Raw genomic sequence first — 22,180 nt, 5'->3', positions numbered from 1 at the left:
GTTTATCGATATTCAGGCAGTAGTAATAGATCACATATTCAAAGATGCAATGCCTTTTTGAAAAAACTGAAAAAGTGGGTAGCTTTTGGTAATAAATTCCATGGGAATGTCAATAAATGTATCATCTTTTTAAATTATTCTTCTAATTCTTGGGAGGATAATTTTGTTGAGTACACTAATAAAATATGAATAATACACAAAATACAACTGACAAAAAAGTATTTATTATTCAAACTCATCTCAAGAAGCCCAGCCACGAACAAAGCATAGTGTATTAAATAGTTCTACAAGCAAATTCGAGCAAACAACAATCATGCCATGATTGTTTCAATTCTTAGGACATTTGTGTGTGTGTGTGTGTGTCTCCCTGGAAGACAAGCATTAAATTGTCAGTCCAGGATTGGTGATCCATGTTGGTCAGGAAAGGAAAAGGGTTTCAGTGGATTGTGTGATCATAGACATTGTCATTGTCATAGATATCTGTAAGGAGGAGAGAGAAGGTCAAGAAAGGGGTTAACTCCTTGTACTTTTACTACTTTGCATATATACTGAACAAAACTATATACGCAACATGCAACAATTTCAACGATTTTACGGAGTTACAGTTCATATAAGCAAATCAGTCAATTGAAATAAATAAATTAGGCGATAATCTATGGATTTCACATGACTGGGCAGGGGTGGTTTAAGCCTAGCCACTTGGGAGCCAGGTCCAGCCAATCAGAATGAGTTTTCCCCACAAAAGGGTGTTATTACAGACAGAATTACTCCTCAGTTTCACCCTTACAAAAAAAGATTGCAGTTTTGAAACTGCAGTAAAGGTGCAGTAACTGCAGTCGACTCTGGTATTTTGGACGCAGTAATTGCAGAATTACTGCAGTTTAAAAAACGGTGTTATTTTGGACGCAGTATTTTCCTGCATACTGCAGTCATATTGCACTCTTACTACAGTTATACTGCAGCATGCCGCAGTTATACTGCACTCTGACTGCAATCTTTTTTCATAAGGGCATCAGCTGGTGGCTGGTCTCAGATGTGGCTGGTCTCAGATGATCCTGCAAGTGAAGAAGCCGGATGTGAAGGTCCTGGGCTTGCGTGGTTACACGTGGTCTGCGGTTGTGAGGCCGGTTGTATGTACTGCCAAATTCTCTAAAACAACGTTGGAGGCAGCTTATGGTAGAGAAATGAACATTCAATTCTGTGACAACAGCTCTGGTGCATATTCCTGCAGTCAGCATGCCAAATACACGATCCCTCAAAACTTGAGACATCTGTGACATTGTGATGTGTGACACAACTGCACATTTTAGAGTGTGCTTTTATTGTCCCCAGCACAAGGTGCACCTGTGTAATGATCCTGCTGTTTGGTCAGCTTCTTGATATGCCACAACTGTCATGTGGATGCATTATCGTGGCAAAGTAGAAAGGCTCACTAACAGGGATGTAAACAAATTTGTGCACAAAATTGGAGAGAAATAAGCTTTTTGTACGTATGGAACATTTCTGGGATCTTTAATTTCAGCTCATGAAACATGGGACCAACATTTTACATGTTGCATTTATATTTTTGTTCAGTATATATTACATGAGCTCATCTGGGGTCTGTGACTCCTGATGTTGTGTCCCAAAGCTAGATTCATAATATCACTTCAGAGTCAAAATATAAATGTATTTACAGTAAGCATAATTCATTCAACAATAACTTACCGTTAATATGATCAACATCGTCGTAAACATCCTCCCCTTCCCTGAAAAGGAATATTGAAAACCATATTAACCAAAACATTATGACACAGTTGTCAGCAGCAAATTATGATACCAGTGACTGACTAACAGAGACTATGGCTTCTACCAATAATTGTGTTGAATAAATATATAAGAAACCTACGCCTGAAGAAGAACAACCCTGGGCACATATCCATCTGTGAGAGAAAGAAAATTAATGAACAATTAAAATAATGACACTCATGCTGACAAAAGTAATCAAAACAGGGAATTCTCTGCAATCTCTAATTGATTAGGCTGTAGCCTAATCAAATATACAACTGACTTTTACAGAAACTTTTCACAAGAGGGCAATGTATTCACATACATTTCCCCTGCTCGTTGCGACACAGGGCTTTCTTGTCACTGGTGAGTTGAATTATCTCCAGGATCTCTCCTTGAACCACAGCTAGATCCTTCCCTCCTGCCTTCTTGATGCTTGCATCAACCATCATGCAGTGTAACACCTTAATCGGTCCCTCAAACTGACAGAACAAAATAAAAGTTATGTTTATTTTTTCATATGATTTGGTAATGTCATATTATTAGGCGACTAGTGATTGTGCTTTCAGAGTAATGTGTGCACATGAATTGCGGTAAAAGCTATTTTTAACAGTTCAACAGATATGCAAGAAGAGAAAATTAAGATTTACCTTAAATCTTTTTCTGAACTCTTGTTCATCTTTCTCCAGTTTCTTGCTCATTTTTGGATGTAGACTGGAACATAAAGACAAACATGTCCTTTTTTATCTGATCACAAAAGTCGGTTTTGTCCTCTTTTAGTAGCCAACTTTCTTATTTATGCTTTCTTATTGTTAGCCATTAGCAACTACTTTATTTATATACAGTGCAATACATGCTCTATGCAACAGACAAGTTAAACCGTATACAAGCTTTGATTTTCATATTTTAAGTAAACATACAGGCCAAAGTTGGCAAGCTATTAAAGCAACACCACACTATGAAAAACCCCAGACAGAGGAAGGCATTTGACTTTTTTATTTTTTATTTCACCTTTATTTAACCAGGTAGGCTAGTTGAGAACAAGTTCTCATTTGCAACTGCGACCTGGCCAAGATAAAGTATAGCAATTCGACACATACAACAACACAGAGTTACACATGGAATAAACAAAACATACAGTCAATAAAACAGTAGAAAAATAAGTCTATATACAATGTGAGCAAATGAGGTGAGATAAGGGAGGTAAAGGCAAAAAAAAGGCCATGGTGGCGAAGTAAATACAATATAGCAAGTAAAACACTGGAATGGTAGATTTGCAGTGGAAGAATGTGCGAAGTAGAAATAGAAATAATGGGGTGCAAAGGAGCAAAATAAATAAATACAGTAGGGGGAGAGGTAGTTGTTTGGGCTAAATTATAGATAGGCTATGTACAGGTGCAGTAATCTGTGACTTACTCTCCTGTGTATCGGGAAAAGTACTAAAATAAAAATAATTTAATTAAAAGATACTGTATATGAGGAATACCTTATTTCAGGAGGTGGAAGGGGGAAGTCATTGTTAATTCCTTGCACATCATCGTAGTCATCTTGAGAGGGAGAGAGATAGAGAGAGAGAGAGCGAGTGTAACATAAGCATACTACATGAACAACTTAATGGAAAATGGTCATTCACAGCTCCACTTACCCTCCTCCTGAGTCATGCTGCTGTAAGAGAGAAACATATCAATCATATCAATCACTTGCATTCAGGTTACACTGTTTCAATTACAGACAAAGTTAAAGCAACATGGTATATTTGTGCTTGCGAGAGCTACCTGTTCATGTTATCTGAGGAGTCGACATCATAATAAATGTCATTGTCCTCAAAAGAGACGGGAGGTGGAGGTGGTGGTGGTGGCAGTGAGGGGTCAGGGGCTCTGGACAGTTTGAGTTTACGTTTCACTTCCTCATAGTCCACATCCACACATGTGTTAATGATGTAGCCATCTGCAAAGTAACACTTCATTACTGGTTTTTGGTAGCTTTAGGTACACGAAATGTGTGGTTTTCAGCATTGTCACAGCAAATATGGACTAAGTATAAAATATGAAACATATATGGAATTGTTTAGGGACAGATCAAAATTTACTGGAGTGGGGGGTGGGGCTTGTCCAACTCCAGGTGTCATAAAAAAAATGTACCCCCTCCCTCCCCAATGTAAATGTTTTTTTCCCCTTGTACTGTAAAAAACTATGCACACCCTCCCTCCTCATAAAATGAACTCTAAAATAATGATTACCACCACAAATAATAACTGTAGCAACCTTGTGTTTATGTGGATATTGACTTGACCACTTCAGCATGGTTTTGTAGCACAGTTGATGCCAAGCAGGGCTACGGGCCAGAAGGTTGACCACCACAGACAAGCTCACTCTCCCTGCCTGTCTCATTAGACTATGATGATAGCTGGCTGCAGACAATGATCAGCTAGGGGGAAATCGCATTTTGATGCTCAATTTATAATTAGGTTTCTGTGCCAATGCACCACACACAACCAATAAGCAACACATAACTGCATACCGATTACCGACTTCGAGAGCTTCATTATGGTTTGCATTTCAACACCACAATCAAATAGAGTATGTCAATCTCAACAAACAGATAATTCATCCCTCCCTTATCAGTATCTAAGGCTTGGCTTGACAATCTCAGAATGTCAATCAACTTTTTGGTGTTTTGTAACAGATGTCTCTTTCCATTCATCGAATGGCCGGGGCGCATTCGTGTGGAGTGGAGTGGATGAACATGCGCAGGCAGCCTACAGTACAAGAGACTTGAAGTAGCCTAATCAGATTAAAACATTGTGATTAGTTGTGATCATGCCACTCATAAAAGGTGGTACATTTTAAAAGTTAAATTACAAATAGTTTGGCTATATTGAAGGTTAGAGCTAGAGGTCGAGGACTAGAACGTGTGTTTAGCTTTCCTGAATAACTGGGCCTGCTGGGAGCATAGGTCTATGTGGCCACTTGGATGACTTGGGAGAATGATGACCCGCAACAGACAGCGCATCAGTATCAGAAGTAAAAATACAGCTAGACTGTCCACAATTGATCCAAATGGAATGAAACATTGAAATAACAGGGCTTTTGCGCCATTATTCAAATTACATTTTCACTGCAGTTTACAGCCTAGAGAATTGTACTGAATTATTTTTATTATTTAAAAAATATATATATTTAGTCTTTATTTAACTAGGCAAGTCAGTTAAGAACAAATTCTTATTTACAATGACGGCCTAACCCAGCCAAACCCAGGTGACGCTGGGCCAATTGTTCACCACCCTTGTGAAACGGCCTGGAATCGAACCAGGGTCTGTAGTGACACCTCTAACACTCAGATGCAGTGCCTTATCGGGAGAATTGTACTAACTTGAAAACTATAATGCAATATTCATTGCACTGTGGTGTTGTAGGCTATTCTAGGTAATAAGAAGGATAATTGTATCGTCACCAAGGCAATATAAATGTAATTAACTGTATAACGGATAAGTGAGGTGAGCCAGCAAAAAATATATATATACAGTTGAAGTCGGAAGTTTACATACATCTTAGCCAAATACATTTAAACTCAGTTTTTCACAATTCCTGACATTTAATCCAAGTAAAAATTCCCTGTCTTATGGCAGTTAGGATCACCACTTTATTTTAAGAATGTAAAATGTCAGAATAATAGCAGAGAGGATTATTTATTTCAGCTTTTATTTCTTTCATCACATTCCCAGTGGGTCAGAAGTTAACATACACCCAATTAGTATTTGGTAACATTGCCTTTAAATTGTTTAACTTGGGTCAAATGTTTCAGGTAGCCTTCCACAAGCTTCCCACAATAAGTTGGGTGAATTTTGGCCCATTCCTCCTGACAGGGCTGGTGTAACTGAGTCAGGTTTGTAGGCCTCCTTGCTCGCACACGCTTTTTCAGTTCTGTCCACATATTTTCAATGGGATTGAGGTCAGGGCTTTGTGATGGCCACTCCAATACCTTGACTTTGTTGTCCTTAAGCCATTTTGCCACAACTTTGGAAGTATGCTTGGGGTCATTGTCCATTTGGAAGACCCATTTGTGACCAAGCTTTAACTTCCTGACTGATGTCTTGAGATTTTGCTTCAATGTATCCACATAATTTTTCTTCCTCATGATGCCATCTATTTTGTGAAGTGCACCAGTCCCTCCTGCAGCAAAGCTCCCCCACAACATGATGCTGCCACCCCCGTGCTTCACGGTCGGGATGGTGTTCTTCGGCTTGCAAGCCTCCCCCTTTTTCCTCCAAACATAATGATGGTCATTATGGCCAAACAGTTCTATTTTTGTTTCATCACACCAGAGGACATTTCTCCAAAAAGTACAATCTTTGTCCCCATGTGCAATTGCAAACCGTAGTCTGGCTTTTTATGACGGTTTTGGACCAGTGGCTTCTTCCTTGATGAGCGGCCTTTCAGGTTATGTCGATATAGGACTCGTTTTACTGTGGATATAGATACTTTTGTACCCGTTTCCTCCAGCACCTTCACAAGGTCCTTTGCTGTTGTTCTGGGATTGATTTGCACTTTCGCACCAAAGTACGTTCATCTCTAGGAGACAGAACGCGTCTCCTTCCTGAGCGGTATGACGGCTGCATGGTCCCATGGTGTTTATACTGTTTAATGGCACAGTCAACTTAGTGTATGTTAACTTCTGACCCACTGGAATTGTGATACAGTGAATTATAAGTGAAATAATCTGTCTGTAAACAATTGTTGGAAAGATTACTTGTGTCATGCACAAAGTAGATGTCCTAACCGACTTGCCAAACTATAGTTTGTTAAAAAGAAATTTGTGGAGCAGTTGAAAAACAAGTTTTAATGACTCCAACCTAAGTGTAGGTAAACTTCCTACTTCAACTGTATATATAGAATAAAATAAAAGTTGAACGTCCAAATCAACTTAAAGCATCTACAAAATGAGTTTTGCAGCGACACAATTCGAAAGGAAGTCTACAGCTGAATTGTTTCCTTTTACTGTTTGTGATTCACAAATGATTATTCCCATAATTTGATTAACCGCGATTTAACCAAACCCCCAACTACTACAATGGCAAAGCACATCATTCGGTTAGTGAAAAATTATTGTTAAAAATAATCAATTCATATGAATTGAAGGAATCACTACTTTAGTTTTCACTATTTTGATAAATGTGAAGAGGGAATCCGTTATACAGTAAATTAAATTTGTAGTCTAAACAAGATCAATAAGATAGCTTTTTGAGCTGCGTGTCTCCTATCAGCTAATCCTCTATGTTCTTGTGGATTTATATGGAAAATATGTGCAGATTTGAAGGATTTTATGTGCAGTATGATTGCTAGTTAACCTATTACAGATCTGGGCAAATTATCCACCTACCACTACTGTCACTATGTATAGATGGGCAAGATAGAGTTGACTGTATACTAGGAGTGCAGAAAAGCAACGTGCTTAAGGGAAGTACCAAAACACCTTAATAAGGGAGGTGCATTCAAGCAGATGAGGAAATGTGGCTATATGATGTGCAAGTAGAGATACTGCGGTGCAAAAGAGCAAAAAAATAACAATATGGAGATGAGGTAGTTGGGTGGGCTATTTACAGATGGGCTGTGTACAGGTGCAGTGAACTGGAAGGAAAGGTGGCCAAAGAGGTGTTGGCTTTGGGGATGACTAGTGAAATATACCTGCGGGAGCGCGTGCTACAGGTGGGAGGTGCTATGGTGACCAGTGAGCTGAGATAAGGCAGGGCTTTACCTAGCAAAGACTTATAGATGACCTGGAGCCAGTGGGTTTGGCGACGGATATGTTGCGAGGGCCAGCCAACGAGAGCATACAGGTCACAGTGGTGGGTAGTATATGGGGCTTTGGTGACAAAACGGATGACACTGTGATAGACTGCATCCAATTTGCTGAGTAGAGTGTTGGAGGCTATTTTGTAAATGACATCGCCGAAGTCAAGGATCGGTAGGATGGTCAGTTTTACGAGGGTATGTTTGGCAGCATGAGTGAAGGATGCTTTGTTGCGAAATAGGAAGCCGATTCTAGATTTCATTTTGGATTGGAGATGCTTAATATGAGTCTGGAAGGAGAATTTACAGTCTAACCAGACACCTAGGTATTTGTATAGTAAAACCTGCAAAATGGGGATTGTAAACAAGCGAAAAAATACACTACCGTTCCCTGTGCCCATTAAAAAAATCACACTACCCTCCCCAAATCAAAAAAATAAGTTAGACAACCCCCCCCCCTATTTTGGACCAGCCACCTCACCCCATTAAATTTAGAACCGTCCCTTAGTTCTATAGAACTTAACAGTGTTTTACTTACAGGTGCCAGTCTGTGTGCGGGCTAGCCACATGCCCCCAGGATTGTTCTTAACCCGTAAGATCTCCACACTGTCTCCCTGTCGAACAGTTAGATCCTGCTTCCCCCCCTGCCAGTCATGTCGAACCCTGGCCATGTGAAGGACCTCTATGTCCCCAGTCCCCAGCTGTGGAAGGGTACAAATAAACACAGAGGGTTGTAAAGTGGTGTTTTTAGACTGCAGAGATTAATGAGATTTATGTTCTGCATGTGAGATTACATTACTGTATATCTATATTTGGCAAAACACCATATGTAAAAGGCTCACAGAGATGTATTACAGGTGTGTTCCAGAATTCCCAACCTGGTCTCAGACGTAACATAGTAAACGTAAATCCGGGACACTTAAATTAGTAGGATATGTTACGTTTGGTATGGTTACATAAGACAGATGGCTAATTAAGGCATTTTAGTTCATGAGCAACTTTTTAACTACTTTCTACTTTTTAGCTTTGCATTTACTTAGCATGTTAGCTAACCGTAACGCTAACTTTAACCCTTTTAGCTAACCCTTCCCCTAACCCTAACCTTAACCCTTTAACCTAACTTCTAAACTTAACCCTAACCCTAACCTTCACCTTAACCCCTAGCCTAGCTAACGTTAGCCAGGTAGCTAACATTTGCCACCTAGCTAGAATTCGTAATATATCATACATTTTGCAAATTCATAATATATTGTACATTTTGCAAATTTGTAACATATAATATGAATTGTAATTTGTAACATATCATACGAAATGGGTGATAGACATCCACATATAAATACATACCATACGAAATGTAACATATCATACTAAATGGAGTGTCTTGGATTTAAATACAGAATAATGAGAAATGCTTTGAGACCAGGCTGCAGCACCATATCCAAAACACTGGTATCAAATGTAGCAAGTGTGTTATGACAAACATTACTGTTTGGGGGGATTTATTGATTTGTTAGCGCATGGAAATGTGGCATATCACCTTGAATTTCTTTCTGTATTTGTTTTCCCTTTCCAGTATTTCCTTTTGCTCTCTCCTCTCCTGCTCTTTCTGCCACCTCAACTCTTTCTGTTTATTCTTATCAGAACTTGTGGTTTTCACCTCCTCTTGGTTGCCTCTGAGATGGCAAAAGACAGAGACATTAACGGGTCAGTGATTATTTGAAGTGGACAGCTATTGCGCCTATATAAACATGTTATAACAGATATGTGAGTATCCAAGTGTTTTTTATTATTATGCTTGTGATATTGGCTGTTTAAAGTATGCTATGCCCGCCATTGAGTTGTCTACTTGTAAGACAGGCATAAACCCAAGATACCACGTACTGTATGTAGGCAGGGGATCAAAGTTGTATTTCAATACTATACTTACTTATCAATCATATCATAGACCTCACTTTCATCGCTCCCCTGCAGCCAGGAATAAGAACATAGATGTCATGAAAAGCATGTGTATCAAGAACAGTATTTCAGAAATAATTCAAAAGCAGTGTTCTGCATTGATGGTCTGTGTTCCTATTCTTTCACCTTATCTATTTGTGAAGAACTATTTTCATTCCAGGAGTCTGTAGGTGAAATAGCAGAAAATATAATTCATGACATGCATGAACAAGCGATGAACATGTAAAATACATACATTATGGGATGATGGATTGAGAAACTATATGTGTATATAATTCAACCTTTCACATAAATCATACATTTACGATTTAAGAGTCATCATGATTCAGCCCTAAATTCACAATAGCTAGTGAATCTCTTGCATGTGTTCATGGAAATATAGTAGTTATTTTCAGACATACCACTTTTGTCCCAGCTCCCTGGGTGTTTTGGGTTTGGAGGTGGGGGAGGTGGTTTTACATCTAGGCCTAGGCCTATGTCATCATATACCCCCTGGTCATCCTCGGAATGTCTAACGAGACAACAGGAATCAGAGGGAAAAAATACTTACGTGAAAAATGTGGCTTTTTTGTTCCTGTAAATCCAGTTTCCAACAGAGTAATCACAAATTGTGTTCATACTATCACTCAATATTTAACACTCAACACTTGACATTTCAAGTGAGCACACTCACACAGGGGTACACTGCCGTGGTAGGCTGCTGGGCTTGGTTGGGAGTCTTGAGGGGCCAGACAGACTGACCATCCCTGGAAGAGACTTACTGCTGCCACCTGAGGAAAAGAAACAACCTGCACTGTAGGTCTACAGTAGGTCTTCACCACCTAATTCAACATTAACATATATATTGAAGGGCAATGCTCTGCACCAGCAGCAGCAGTCTGAGAATTTATTTTGATCATTCATTTCTTACAGAAGATACTGTTCCGCATGTATACAGTAGGTCATTCAAAAATACTTTTTAGAGAGAGACGTTTTGAGGTTTTAACTGGTAACTAGATAAGGCACACTGCATATTATACAGGTTGCAAGTGAACAGATACCTTTCTTGTGTCATTATGGTGCTTACAGTAAGTCCATACACGTATTCAAATAGAATAGACACTGGCTGGAATGCGGTTTTAACCAACCATCATCCAGGATTAAATCCACCCATTGTATAAATGTATTCAAAACAGTCAGTTTTCCATTTTACACTTGTACGGAAGGGGGGCTTTTTCAAAGGAAATTAAGGCCTAGATTAAGGTCAGACCCACACTAGCCGACACCCGCATAATGGTTGTTTTGGCGGTGTCAGAGGTGGAGCTATCGAATCCACAAGTGGCTCCCAGCATTATACCTAAAGCGGAAATTGCCATTGGCTGCACGAAGTCGCATTAAGAGAAATCCCATGCAGCCTTGTTTATAAGTTCGAACAGTGGAATATGATTTGTAATTACTCCTCGATTAGGCTGATAGAAATCCTTATTTAGTTTAAAGATTTTCAATTTGGGTGTCATTTTTTCTATATAACCTACACTTTCTAGTTCTAATGCGATTGGGACGGGTGTGGCTTTGTGACACGGTCCACACGAGCAGACGCTGTGATTCGACAGCTCTAAAGCAGTTACACCTAGCCTGGCTGACGCAACCCAGGTGACTCACAGCGCAGGGAGAGCTGTGACCATATTAGTCTGGAAAGGAGGCTGTTTGCTAATGCAATAATCGCTCAGAAATTGTGCGACGGGTTTAATTGGTTCTCTCAAATATGCTTTTTCCCTGGGGGTTTGAAGTGTGTGTGGCTGTGCATGTGGGTTTGATTGAGATAGACACAGAGGAAACCCAACACAGCCCCTTTCCTTATCGACGCATTGTGCCAACAACATCAAAGAGTCATACCAGACTCTGGTCGAGAGTTCGAGAGTTACAGTGCGTTCAGAAAGTATTCACACCCCTTGACTTTTTCCCACATTTTGTTGCGTTACAAAGTGGGATTAAAATGGATTTAATTGTAATTTTTTGTCAACGATCCACACAAAATACTATGTAATGTCAAAGTGGAAGAAAAATTCTAACATTTAAAGAAAATGTTTATGGAAAATAAAACACTAATATACAGTATCTTTATTAGATAAGTATTCAACCCCCTGAGTCAATACATGTTAGAATCACCTGTGGCAGCTATTACAGCTGTGAGTGTTTCTGGGTAAGTCTCTAGGAGTTTTTGCACACCTGGATTGTACAATGTTCACCCATTATTATTTTTAAAAAATCTTCAAGCTGTCAAGTAAGTTGTTGATCCTTGTTAGAAAGTATTTTTGAAGTCTTGCCATAGATTTTCAAACCGATTTAAGTCAAAACTGTAACTAAGCCACTCCGGAACATTCAATGTCATCTTGGTAAGCAACTCCAGAGTAGATTTGGCCTTGTGTTTTAGGTTATTGTCCTGCTGAAAGGTGAATTTGTCTCCCAGTGTCTGTTGGATTTTGCCTGTGCTTAGCTCTATTCCATTTATTTTTATCCAAAAAGTATTTTTCTTTAAAAAAAGGCCTTGCAGATGAAAAGCATACCCATAACACGATGCAGCCACCACCATGCTTGAAAATATGAAGCGTGGTACTCACTGTTGTGTTGTGTTTGATTGTCCCCAAACATATTGCTTTGTATTCAGGACAAAATGTAATTTCTTTGCTACATTTTTTGCAGCATTATTTAAGCGACTTGCTGCAAACAGGATGCATGTTTTGGAATATTTTTATTCTGTTACAGGCTTCCTTCTTTTCACTCTATCATTTAGGTTAGTATTGTGGAGTAACAAAACTAACTTGCCTGTATCTTTGTCGTGACTGGGTGTATTGATACACCACCCAAAGCCTAAATAATAACTTCACCATGCTCAAAGGGATATTCAAAGGGATATTTTTTATTACACATCTACCAATTGGTTCCTTTCTTTGTGAGGCATTGAAAAACCTCCCGGATCTTTGTGGTTGAATCTGTGCTTGAAATTCACTACTCGATGAGGTAGTCATTCAAAAATCATGTTAACCACTATTATTGAACACAGTCCATGCAATTTACAATGTGATTTGTTAAGCACATTTTTACTCCTGAACTTATTTAGGCTTGTCATAACAATGGGGTTGAACACTTATTGACTTAAGACATTTTAGCTTTTCATTTTTTATTACACTGAACAAAAATATAAACGCAACATACAACAATTTCAAAGATTTTACTGAGTTACAGTTTATATAAGGAAATCAGTCAATTGAAATAAATAAATTAGGCCCTAATCTATGGATTTCACTTGACTGGGAATACAGATATGCAACTGTTGGTCACAGACACCTTAGGGGTGTGGATCAGAAAACCAGTTAGTATCTGGTGTGACCACCATTTGCCTCATGCAGTGCGACACATCTCCTTCACATAGAATTGGTCAGGCTGTTGATTGTGGCCTGTGGAATGTGGTACCACTCCTCTTCAATATTGGATATTGGCAGGAACTGGAACACACTGTTGTGCAAGTCGATCCAAAGCATCCCAAACATGCTCAATGGGTGAAATGTCTAGTGAGTAGGCAGGCCATGGAAGAACTTGGACATTTTAAGCTACGAGGAATTGTCAAATCAAATCAAATTTTATTGGTCACATACACATGGTTAGCAGATGTTATTGCGAGTGTAGTGAGATGCTTGTAAATTGTGTACAGGTATTTGCGACATGGGGCAGTGCATTATCATGCTGAAACATGAGAAGATAGCGGCAGATGAATGGCACGACAATGGACCTCAGGATCTCTTCACGGTATCTCTGTGCATTCAAATTGCAATTGATAAAATGCAATTGCGTTTGTTGTCCGTAGCACCCGTCAGCAATTGCTAATAACTCATCTGCAACCGCTGATGAAGTGAAAATCTGAGGCCTGCACCCAACTCTAACCTGCAATTATAGAAAAAATGCGCTATAGGCTACAGTCAAAGACAGCAGAACAATTTTTTGACAGGGGGTGCAGGATTTGTTTTTGCCTGATTTAAATATGTTTCTGCTTATAATTCCTGACATTTTGGTAAGCTATTTGTTAGTCAACTTGTCTATAATTAGACACAGTTTGCTTCTTTTTTTTGTCATTATATTATATGACAGAGACCAATAAGGACAAATTGTCAGGGGTAGTCGTCTCAGGAGAACGCTGTGACATCACAATGGGACTAGGTGGCGTTATGCTGGAGGGGTGTGATGTTCTATCGAGGGAACAAACATGATTGTTATGAATCCTTTTTTGTTTTGCTATATACTGTATGCAACAAGATTTGAGTTGCAAAATAATTGTATTATTGTTATGATTAACTCAATATTAACTAACTTAAATCTAAACTGTACAGTTAGATGTTTACGTCTCTCCATCATACTTATGACAGTGTCATGACGTTGCCCTCTTTGGGTACAGCGAGTACCATCCCCCTCTCTCTGTCTCCTACAACTAGGCTGCTGTGGTCAGAGAGGTCGTAAATTCCTGGAGGAGATTATCTCCTCATGGCCACAGTATAGAGACAGAGTGAAGTTTCATAGAGAACAAAGGAATTTCTTCCACCTCAGAACTTGAGGTCCGAACAACATTTATGTTCCGGAGAAGGTATAAAAGATCGGTGAAGAATCCAGCTACGAACTGGTCCGTTTGGTACAAGTTTGTAAAACTCATGAGAGACGGTGCGGTGCATTCGGAATTGAATGAATGTCACTCTGAACTATCCATTCTAACCACAACAGAGAGAGAGACAGAGAGAGAGGACGGAAACTCTCCAACAGAAACTAACTTTTCAGCAGAGATCCCGACGACACACTGAGCGTAAATATATATATTGATTGCAATTGTTCCCGAATGAGTGAGCGTTCATGTGCAAAGGATTAGCATTTCAATTGTTATAATTATCAACCGTGTGTTGTCTTATCTCAGTCGACCCCCACTTCCCTTTTGTACAACAAGCCGCCATGCCGGTTTAGCCCACTAGGGAAACTCCGTTATCATTTCCTTGTAACTATCAACTGTTTGTTTATGCATTTCTGTGAATTACTTAGTTAGTAAATAAAGGATTTAAGACAATTTATGTATGGATGACTCATAGTGAAGACTGGGTTCGTGCAGATAACCAACAATTTATGACGTTTGGAATGAGACTAAAGTGAGGTAAAGTAAATAATTAATTAATTCGAAGACTAATTGATCAGATATAAAATATCTGAAAAGTTATATTAGGAAAATTCTAACTTTGTAATCTGAATATTTTCCTTGGTGCCCCGACTTCCTAGTTAATTACAGTTACATGATTAATCAGTTCAATCACGTCATTTAATAATAGTAAAGACACGACAACAGTTACATCAATCTTTCCACTAGTTCCCTGGAGAACCTCTATGCTCGTCATCGTGTGTGTCCCCAAATGGCATTCTATTACCTAATAAGGTGTGCACTATATAGGGAAAAGGGTGTAATTTATGACATAACAATTGAGTGCATTTGATTTAGGCTTAATTTTGGCACACTACAATGATACACTCCATTCATAGTGTTTCACTTGATTTAGAACTTGTCCCATTTGGAATATAGAATGAATGTTACACTCAGTCCATACTTCGTGAGCCAAATTCCATGCACCCATTGAACTGAAGTTACATTGGTTTTATCCAAAATGGCAACCGATTCCCTATATTGTGCACTAGTCAAAAGCAGTGATATGGTGCCCTTTCCAACGCAGACATTGACTGACCGAGGGCTCCGAAATGGCGCAGCGGTCTAAGGCACTGCATCTCAGTGCTAGAGGCATCACTACAGACCCTGGTTTGATTCCAGGCTGTATCACAACCGGCAGTGATTGGGAGTCCCGTAGGGTGGCGCACAATTGGCCCAGCATCGTCCGGGTCAGGGTTTGGCCGGGGTGGGCCGTCATTGTAAATAAGAATTTGTTCTTAACTGACTTGCCTAGTTAAATAAGAAACATATATATGTCGTCCTAGAAGACTAAATAAACCCTTGCTCAACAGAATAATGTCATAGATCGATAGAATGAATGCTTCAATATAGTTGACATGGTAAAGTTTTCTGTCATCTTTCACGGAGCAAAGACGTTTAGGGACTGGGGAGAAAATACAATAACGCAAAAAAAAAAAAAAAAACAGAAAGATTTCCTGTGCAAAATGTCTAAATGATATCGGTTTGACTGGTTGTAGGGGGAAAAAAGTTAAAATAACCCATCTGATAAGATTTCAGTTAATCTTCAATGCATATTTTATGTGGTTAAAATACTATCAGCTTTTAAGATGATTTTATGATGAAGACAGCACCTCTACAGATGGTGTCTAATTAAGCATAGCATTCTCTCAAGATGCAGAAATAAATAAATCATATTTCTCCACTCCTGTTCCCAAGTCCAAATTTCGCAGTTTGCAGTTTTACTGCAAGAAATGCTTAATTCTGCAGGAGTTATTATTAAGGATATGTGAGAGGTTATAGACCTACAGTCAGTGTCCAGATTTCAGTTTCAATTTAACCAATCTAAACAGTAGGCTACAGTTCCCTTGACATGCCATAGGCCAATTAAATAGTCCACAAATGTTGAAGTCTCGTCTTGTGACTGTCGAATTTGTATAGTGCCTCACAATCATCACACATAACATAACAGGTGTTCTGCCGAAAATCTCCTCCCTGCCAGAATTCTCACCCCCCTCCGCGTTCTTCATTGTTGCGATTTGCTTGCTAGTTGAGATTTCTGCTCTTCACTCCGTTGTCAGTTTAGCCTACATTTCACTGACCTTAGTAGCAGAAAGCATTTTTGTCTGCAGTTTTCGGTTTGGATATTTGTTTCAAGTGTATGTGGCGGTTCTAACTTGTATGGCGCCCTGGGCGAACCCCACCTTCAGCGTCCGCGCCCGACCCCGCCCACACCTAGGGGCACCCGGGGCCGCCCCCGGCAAGATGCTGCCCTGGGCGGCTGCCCATGTCGCCCGTACCTAAATCCGCTGCTGAATTTTGTATTCCTCTATAAATAAATCTCTTTGCCAAAATTCGTCATCTCTCTCAGGTCTTATTCGACTAGTATTTTTGAATGTGTAAGGATAATAATTCAGCCATAATTGTTTTGAAATGTTTATTGCTTGCCAACATTTTACTCCCCCTCTATGTTTAATTTAACACACATACATTAATTATTAATTTCGGTTGCCTATCCTGACGTGAAGTTTGTTCTGTAGAAAGTATTTGACTCTGATGTGTGTTACAGAAAGTATTTAACTCTAGCCACAAAATTAAGGAAATTAGAGTGTGGGGGGGGGGATTCTGGCAGGGGGGAGATTTTCGGCACAACACCGGCACTGCTATCATCCTCTTTTGCCACTTCACAAAATATTTTCCAAACATGACTTCTCTGGCCCTCCCTACTCTTTATTTTCAACTCTCCTTTCGCAGCTTTTGTCTTATTGCATTACACTTCAACAATGTCCTTTTTTTACCTCCCTTAACTTTTTCTGCCCGTTCCCAAAAACATTATTTGTCGATTGGCTGAGTAGGCTATTTGGCGAGTGTACCGTTAAGCCCTAACGTTTAGATTTACACCATGCACAAACCAGACGTGTGCCTGCGTACTCGTGCGCCATTGTGCTCAAATTGATTTTGTCACCCCACACCAAAGATCAGGACACACAGGTTGAAATATCAAAACAAACTCTTAACCAATTATATTAATTTGGGGACAGCTCGAAAGCATTAAACGTTTAAGGCATTTTAATTTGTCCTATTTAGATAACTAGCTTGCTCTTGCTAGCTAATTTGTCCTAGGATATACACATTGAGTTGTTATTTTACCTGAAATGCACAAGGTCCTCTACTCCGACAATTAATCCACACATAAAACGGTCAACCGAATCTTTGGATTTTATATGGCGATTGGCAACTAACTTTCATAATAAGGCGTATTACCATAACTGACCTCAGTTCATCTTTCAACCACCCACGTGGGTATATGCTTCTAAAAAAATCATCAAGGACAACAACCACCCGAGCCACTGCCTGTTCACCCCGCTATCATCCAGAAGGCGAGGTCAGTACAGGTGCATCAAAGCAGGGACCGAGAGACTGAAAAACAGCTTCTATCTCAAGGCCATCAGACTGTTAAACAGCCACCACTAACATTTAGTAGCCGCTGGCAACATACTGACTCAACTCCAGCCACTTTAATAATGGGAATTGATGGAAATTTATGTAAAAATGTATCACTAGCCACTTTAAACAATGCCACTTAATATAATGTTCACATACCCTACATTACTCATCTCATATGTATATGTATATACTGTACTCTATATCATCTACTGCATCTTGCCATCTTTATGTAATACATGTATCACTAGCCACTTTAAACTATGCCACTTTATGTTTATATACCCTACATTACTCATCTCAGATGTATATACTGTACTCTATACCATCTACTGCATCTTGCCTATGCCGTTCTGTACCATCACTCATTCATATATCTTTATGTACATATTCTTTATCCCTTTACACTTGTGTGTATAAGGTAGTAGTTGTGGAATTGTTAGGTTAGATTACTTGTTGGTTATTACTGCATTGTTGGAACTAGAAGCACAAGCATTTTGCTACACTCGCATTAACATCTGCTAACCATGTGTATGTGACAAATAAAATAAAATTTGATTTGATTTGATTTAAAAGCCAATGAGGAGATTGGAGAGACAGGACTTGCAGCGCATCCCGTGCCACAAATAGAATCAACTTCTATTTTAGCGCCTGGTAATGCAGTCACTCGTTGGCGCGACGCGACCCTTGTGGTCAGCATGTTATACACTAATACCCTAAAATAATGAACGACAAACCTCAATGTAGCCTATATAAATTGCACAATAATTATACATTTGTTGATTTTTTTAAAGGTATTGTTTCTCTTTATTCAACCAGCCCGCCACCCACCCCTTCAGCCAATATTAAATGACCCCTAAACCCATCCGCCCCGTGGATATAACCGTGGAGACTGCGGATTATGAGTCAACCGGTCCATCGCTACTGCCCATACCATAACCCCACCGCCACCATTCTTTTTACAATGTTGAAATCAGCAAACCGCTCGCCCACAAGAGCACATACAATTGAAACAGGGATTCATCCGTGAAGAGCACACTTCTCCAGCGTGCCAGTGGCCATCGAAGGTGAGCATTTACCCGCTGAAATCGGTTACAATGCTGAACTGCAGTCAGGTTGACCCTGGTGAGACTGTAATGATCATGCTGTTTAATCAGCTTCTTGATATGCCACACCTGTGAGGTGGATGGATTATCTTGGCAAAGGAGAAATGCTCACTAACAGGGATGTGAACACATTTGTGCACTAAATTTGAGAGAAATACGCCTTTTGTACATATGGAACATTTCTAGGATCTTTTATTTCAGCTTATTAAACATAGGACCAACACTTTACATGTTGCGTATATATTTTTGTTCAGTATAATCTCAAATGTTCTTCAAACACAATTCCACTTTGACATTATGGGGTATTGCGTGTAGATCACAATCAATTTAAAAAGCAGTCTGTAAAAAGTAAAGGGGTGTGAATACTTTCTGAAGGCACTGTAGGTGTTAGCCAAACTAAGTTACACCTCTGACACCGCCAAAACACCAGCTATGCCGGTGTCGGCTATCGCCGGTGACCGCTTGATCTGATCTAGGCCCAAGCTGCTTACCTTCAGTCTTCCTTAACCCTGGGCGCCCTGCAAGGTGTGGTGCCCTGGTGTTTCTCTGATGGGCCTGCAGGTTGACGTGGGGGGGTCGTCTGGGCTTTATGGGTCTGGGGCCCTCAGAGGGCAGGGTCCTTCTCAGGGGGGTTACCTCCGTCAGACTCCTCTGGCTGGGTAGGGAGGGGTGCGCTGGCTTGGAAGGGGCGGTGGGTACTCCCTTGTGCGTTAGCATCATATTCTGCAGGCGCTCTCCTGTGACCCTCACCTTCCCTAACCTGTCAGTGTCTGAGGGTGGGGGTAGAGGTCGGGGCAGCTCCTTGGTGGCTCCATGGGGGCGGTGTGATGGTGGAGGGCGGGGGAAGACACCATGAGGCTTGGGGATGGTGGATATGCCCTCCAGTTCAGCCCTTACAGGTCGTGGTGGTAGTCTCTGAATGTCGGGTGTGGAGCTTGATCCAGAAAGTGGTGGTGTGGGAACCATAGGCATCAGTTTATGTCGGACCCCTCCATTTGCTGTAACACCGACATCTGCCAACAACGGGCCTCCTCTACCAAATCCTGGCAGTGGAGATTTTGGAGAAGTACTATCTTGGCTACCTGCCATGTCAGCCTTGGCATGGAACCTGGCCCTCAACGCACGAACATCCACACTCTCCCCCTGACACAGATACAGTAAGGTGAGAATGCGGCTCAGTTTGTAAGCAGGAAGTTAGCAGAATAGCAAAAACAAGTGCAACCACCCCCACACACATTTCTCTTTCTTCACACACCAATACTGAGGCATCATTCAAATGAGGGAATGCACACGTCAAATCACTAGCGGTTCCTGATCCTAGCATCATTACTACCACTAAATGACATTATAGGCTCAATAAATTACTTGCTCTGACCAATATAAAGTCTCTCTCAAGCACCAGAGTGAAAACACAGGTACAAGTCTTTCTGAATGTGCTACTATCAGAGAAAGCTGATAAAACTGAAAGCTATTATTTTCTTTGAGACACAGATAGATATTTCAATAGATGTGTGAATAGTGTTCTCTGAGGCACATTTGACATGTTAGGTGCAACTAAACCAAATGTCTTATGCAAGTGAAACTACCAAAGAGCCAGTAAGGGAAGATGTTCTGAGATAGAGGTCATGGCACAGTAATCAATTAGGTCAGATTGTCCACAGACAGTGCACTTTTATGATCAATGCTACTTCTCTGAAAAGTTTAGAAAAACCCACACTCAAAAATCATTACTTCAAGAGCAAAGATCTTTGCTGAATAAAGAGTTAAAAGAATAAAACAATGAAGAGAAACAGGAAGTAACTACAACCACACACCTATTCACCCCGTGTATCACTCTGCAATGGTTGCCATAGAAAATGCAGTAGCAGTCTTAAATGGGCCAATGAGGTGCATGCTTTGCTAGAGATATTTTTCTTGTGACACACAGAGGAAATAAGAAAGACCTGTCTGTGGACCACAACAGATGGAGCCTATCTGTCATTGTTCTCAAGCACTTGCTTACTCAAAACAGAACTGCATGCCCTTTAACATGATCATTGCCTCCAGAACTTTCCAAAATTGTCTGAAAGAGTTCACATGAGTTATTAACATATAGTTTGTTTATGGGATAGGTGTATAAAGGTTAAAGGATAATGTGATACCAAATAACAAAACACAGATTAAACAAATATCTAATCTAATAGGAGAGAAAGTGTGTGGATCCATTGTGTGTGGAATGCTGAGTGTTAATAATTAACTGGTTATAACAGTAATCAATAATTCCCTATCTGAACCACCACTTCTTACACAGAGAAATAACAACTAATCAAATAGCTTGAGTGCAATGTTTAAATGTTCAACTTAATTGAGACTGAATATATTATTTCCAGACTATATCCTGATGATCAATTCAAACTAGTCCCTTGAAATAACATTATTCAAGACATTATTTCGTTTTTTAGGTACTTAAATCTAGGCTAATTCTCTTCACATCTTCAGCATTTAAGTTTGTATATTTTTGTTGAATCTAAACAAAAATGTATTAACATTTTTTGAATTGGAGAACAGTGAAATCAATCATGTCCAGTCTAATAATAAGTGATTATTGTGTCTCATAAGAGTAGATGTGAAAGTCACTCTTCAACCAAAAGAGATTGGGGTTGAACATATGGTTTATAGATGCTCGAGCCATTGACATTTCATTTCACGCATGTATTTGTAGAAGCGCAAAAAATTCGACCTCAAATAAGAAACGCGACCTGTTAGAGAGAATACGAGCTACAAAAAATGTCATAGACAGTAAACGATTGTTATAGCCTATATATATATGCTGTTTAATATTCATCGTTTGCATGTTTTTCCTGTGTCGTTTCATCAATATTTAAGTGATACTTTACCATCTTTGTCCGTTTGGAGTTTAACTTAAATTTAGATGAAAATGAAGTGGTCCATGTTGAACTGTGTCATTCAAGGATGCTGCGCGACACTGTTCCGTTTGTTACACAATGGATATCTCCAATGCTAAAATCAGGAAATAGGTGGGGCGGGTGACAAAAGGCTACTGTAACAGTTAATTTATATCACGGTAAAAATTTGAATCTGAAGGTTAATTATAGGCTATGGATTTTTATTATGAAATGCATGTGATACACAACAGTAATTTATTTTAATGACTGTCTTTTGATTTGATTACCATTTACGAAGCTTCTGTTCCTTTAGAAAAACTTTTTTTTAGTAGGCCTAATACCGTTTAATCAAAATTGGAGATGAGATACTCATAAATGTATTTCACCTGCATTACTTGATAAAAAAATTCTGACAAACATGATTTATGAGCACTCATCATCCGTCATTATGAGATCCACAGCATGCATGGATGTCACTTTCTGGAACATAAACAACCACTTTACCTTGTTTACATAAATGGAGGAAATATAAAATTCACATTTGTC

The 22,180-nt window shown here is 39.6% G+C and overlaps 1 protein-coding gene across 1 annotated transcript; it reads right to left on the bottom strand.

Annotated features, from left to right (window-relative positions):
• Positions 1–202: 202 nt before the first annotated feature.
• Positions 203–21,728, bottom strand: LOC139539602 (FYN-binding protein 1). Its single transcript, XM_071342686.1, has 16 exons — positions 21,626–21,728; positions 19,241–19,892; positions 10,186–10,282; positions 9,914–10,023; positions 9,639–9,676; positions 9,484–9,521; positions 9,094–9,229; positions 8,095–8,257; positions 3,543–3,714; positions 3,413–3,432; positions 3,254–3,314; positions 2,418–2,481; positions 2,093–2,249; positions 1,889–1,922; positions 1,708–1,748; positions 203–480 (listed from the first exon to the last, which is right to left on the bottom strand). The coding sequence occupies exons 1-16, from the start codon at positions 21,626–21,628 to the stop codon at positions 437–439; spliced, it is 1,830 nt and encodes a 609-aa protein (XP_071198787.1). The 5' UTR covers positions 21,629–21,728; the 3' UTR covers positions 203–436.
• Positions 21,729–22,180: the final 452 nt, after the last annotated feature.

Source organism: Salvelinus alpinus, chromosome 15 (assembly GCF_045679555.1).
Source record: "Salvelinus alpinus chromosome 15, SLU_Salpinus.1, whole genome shotgun sequence".
Lineage (NCBI taxonomy): Eukaryota > Metazoa > Chordata > Actinopteri > Salmoniformes > Salmonidae > Salvelinus > Salvelinus alpinus.
Note: the sequence above shows the minus strand (reverse complement) of the source record. Positions and strands in the feature narration are given on the sequence as shown.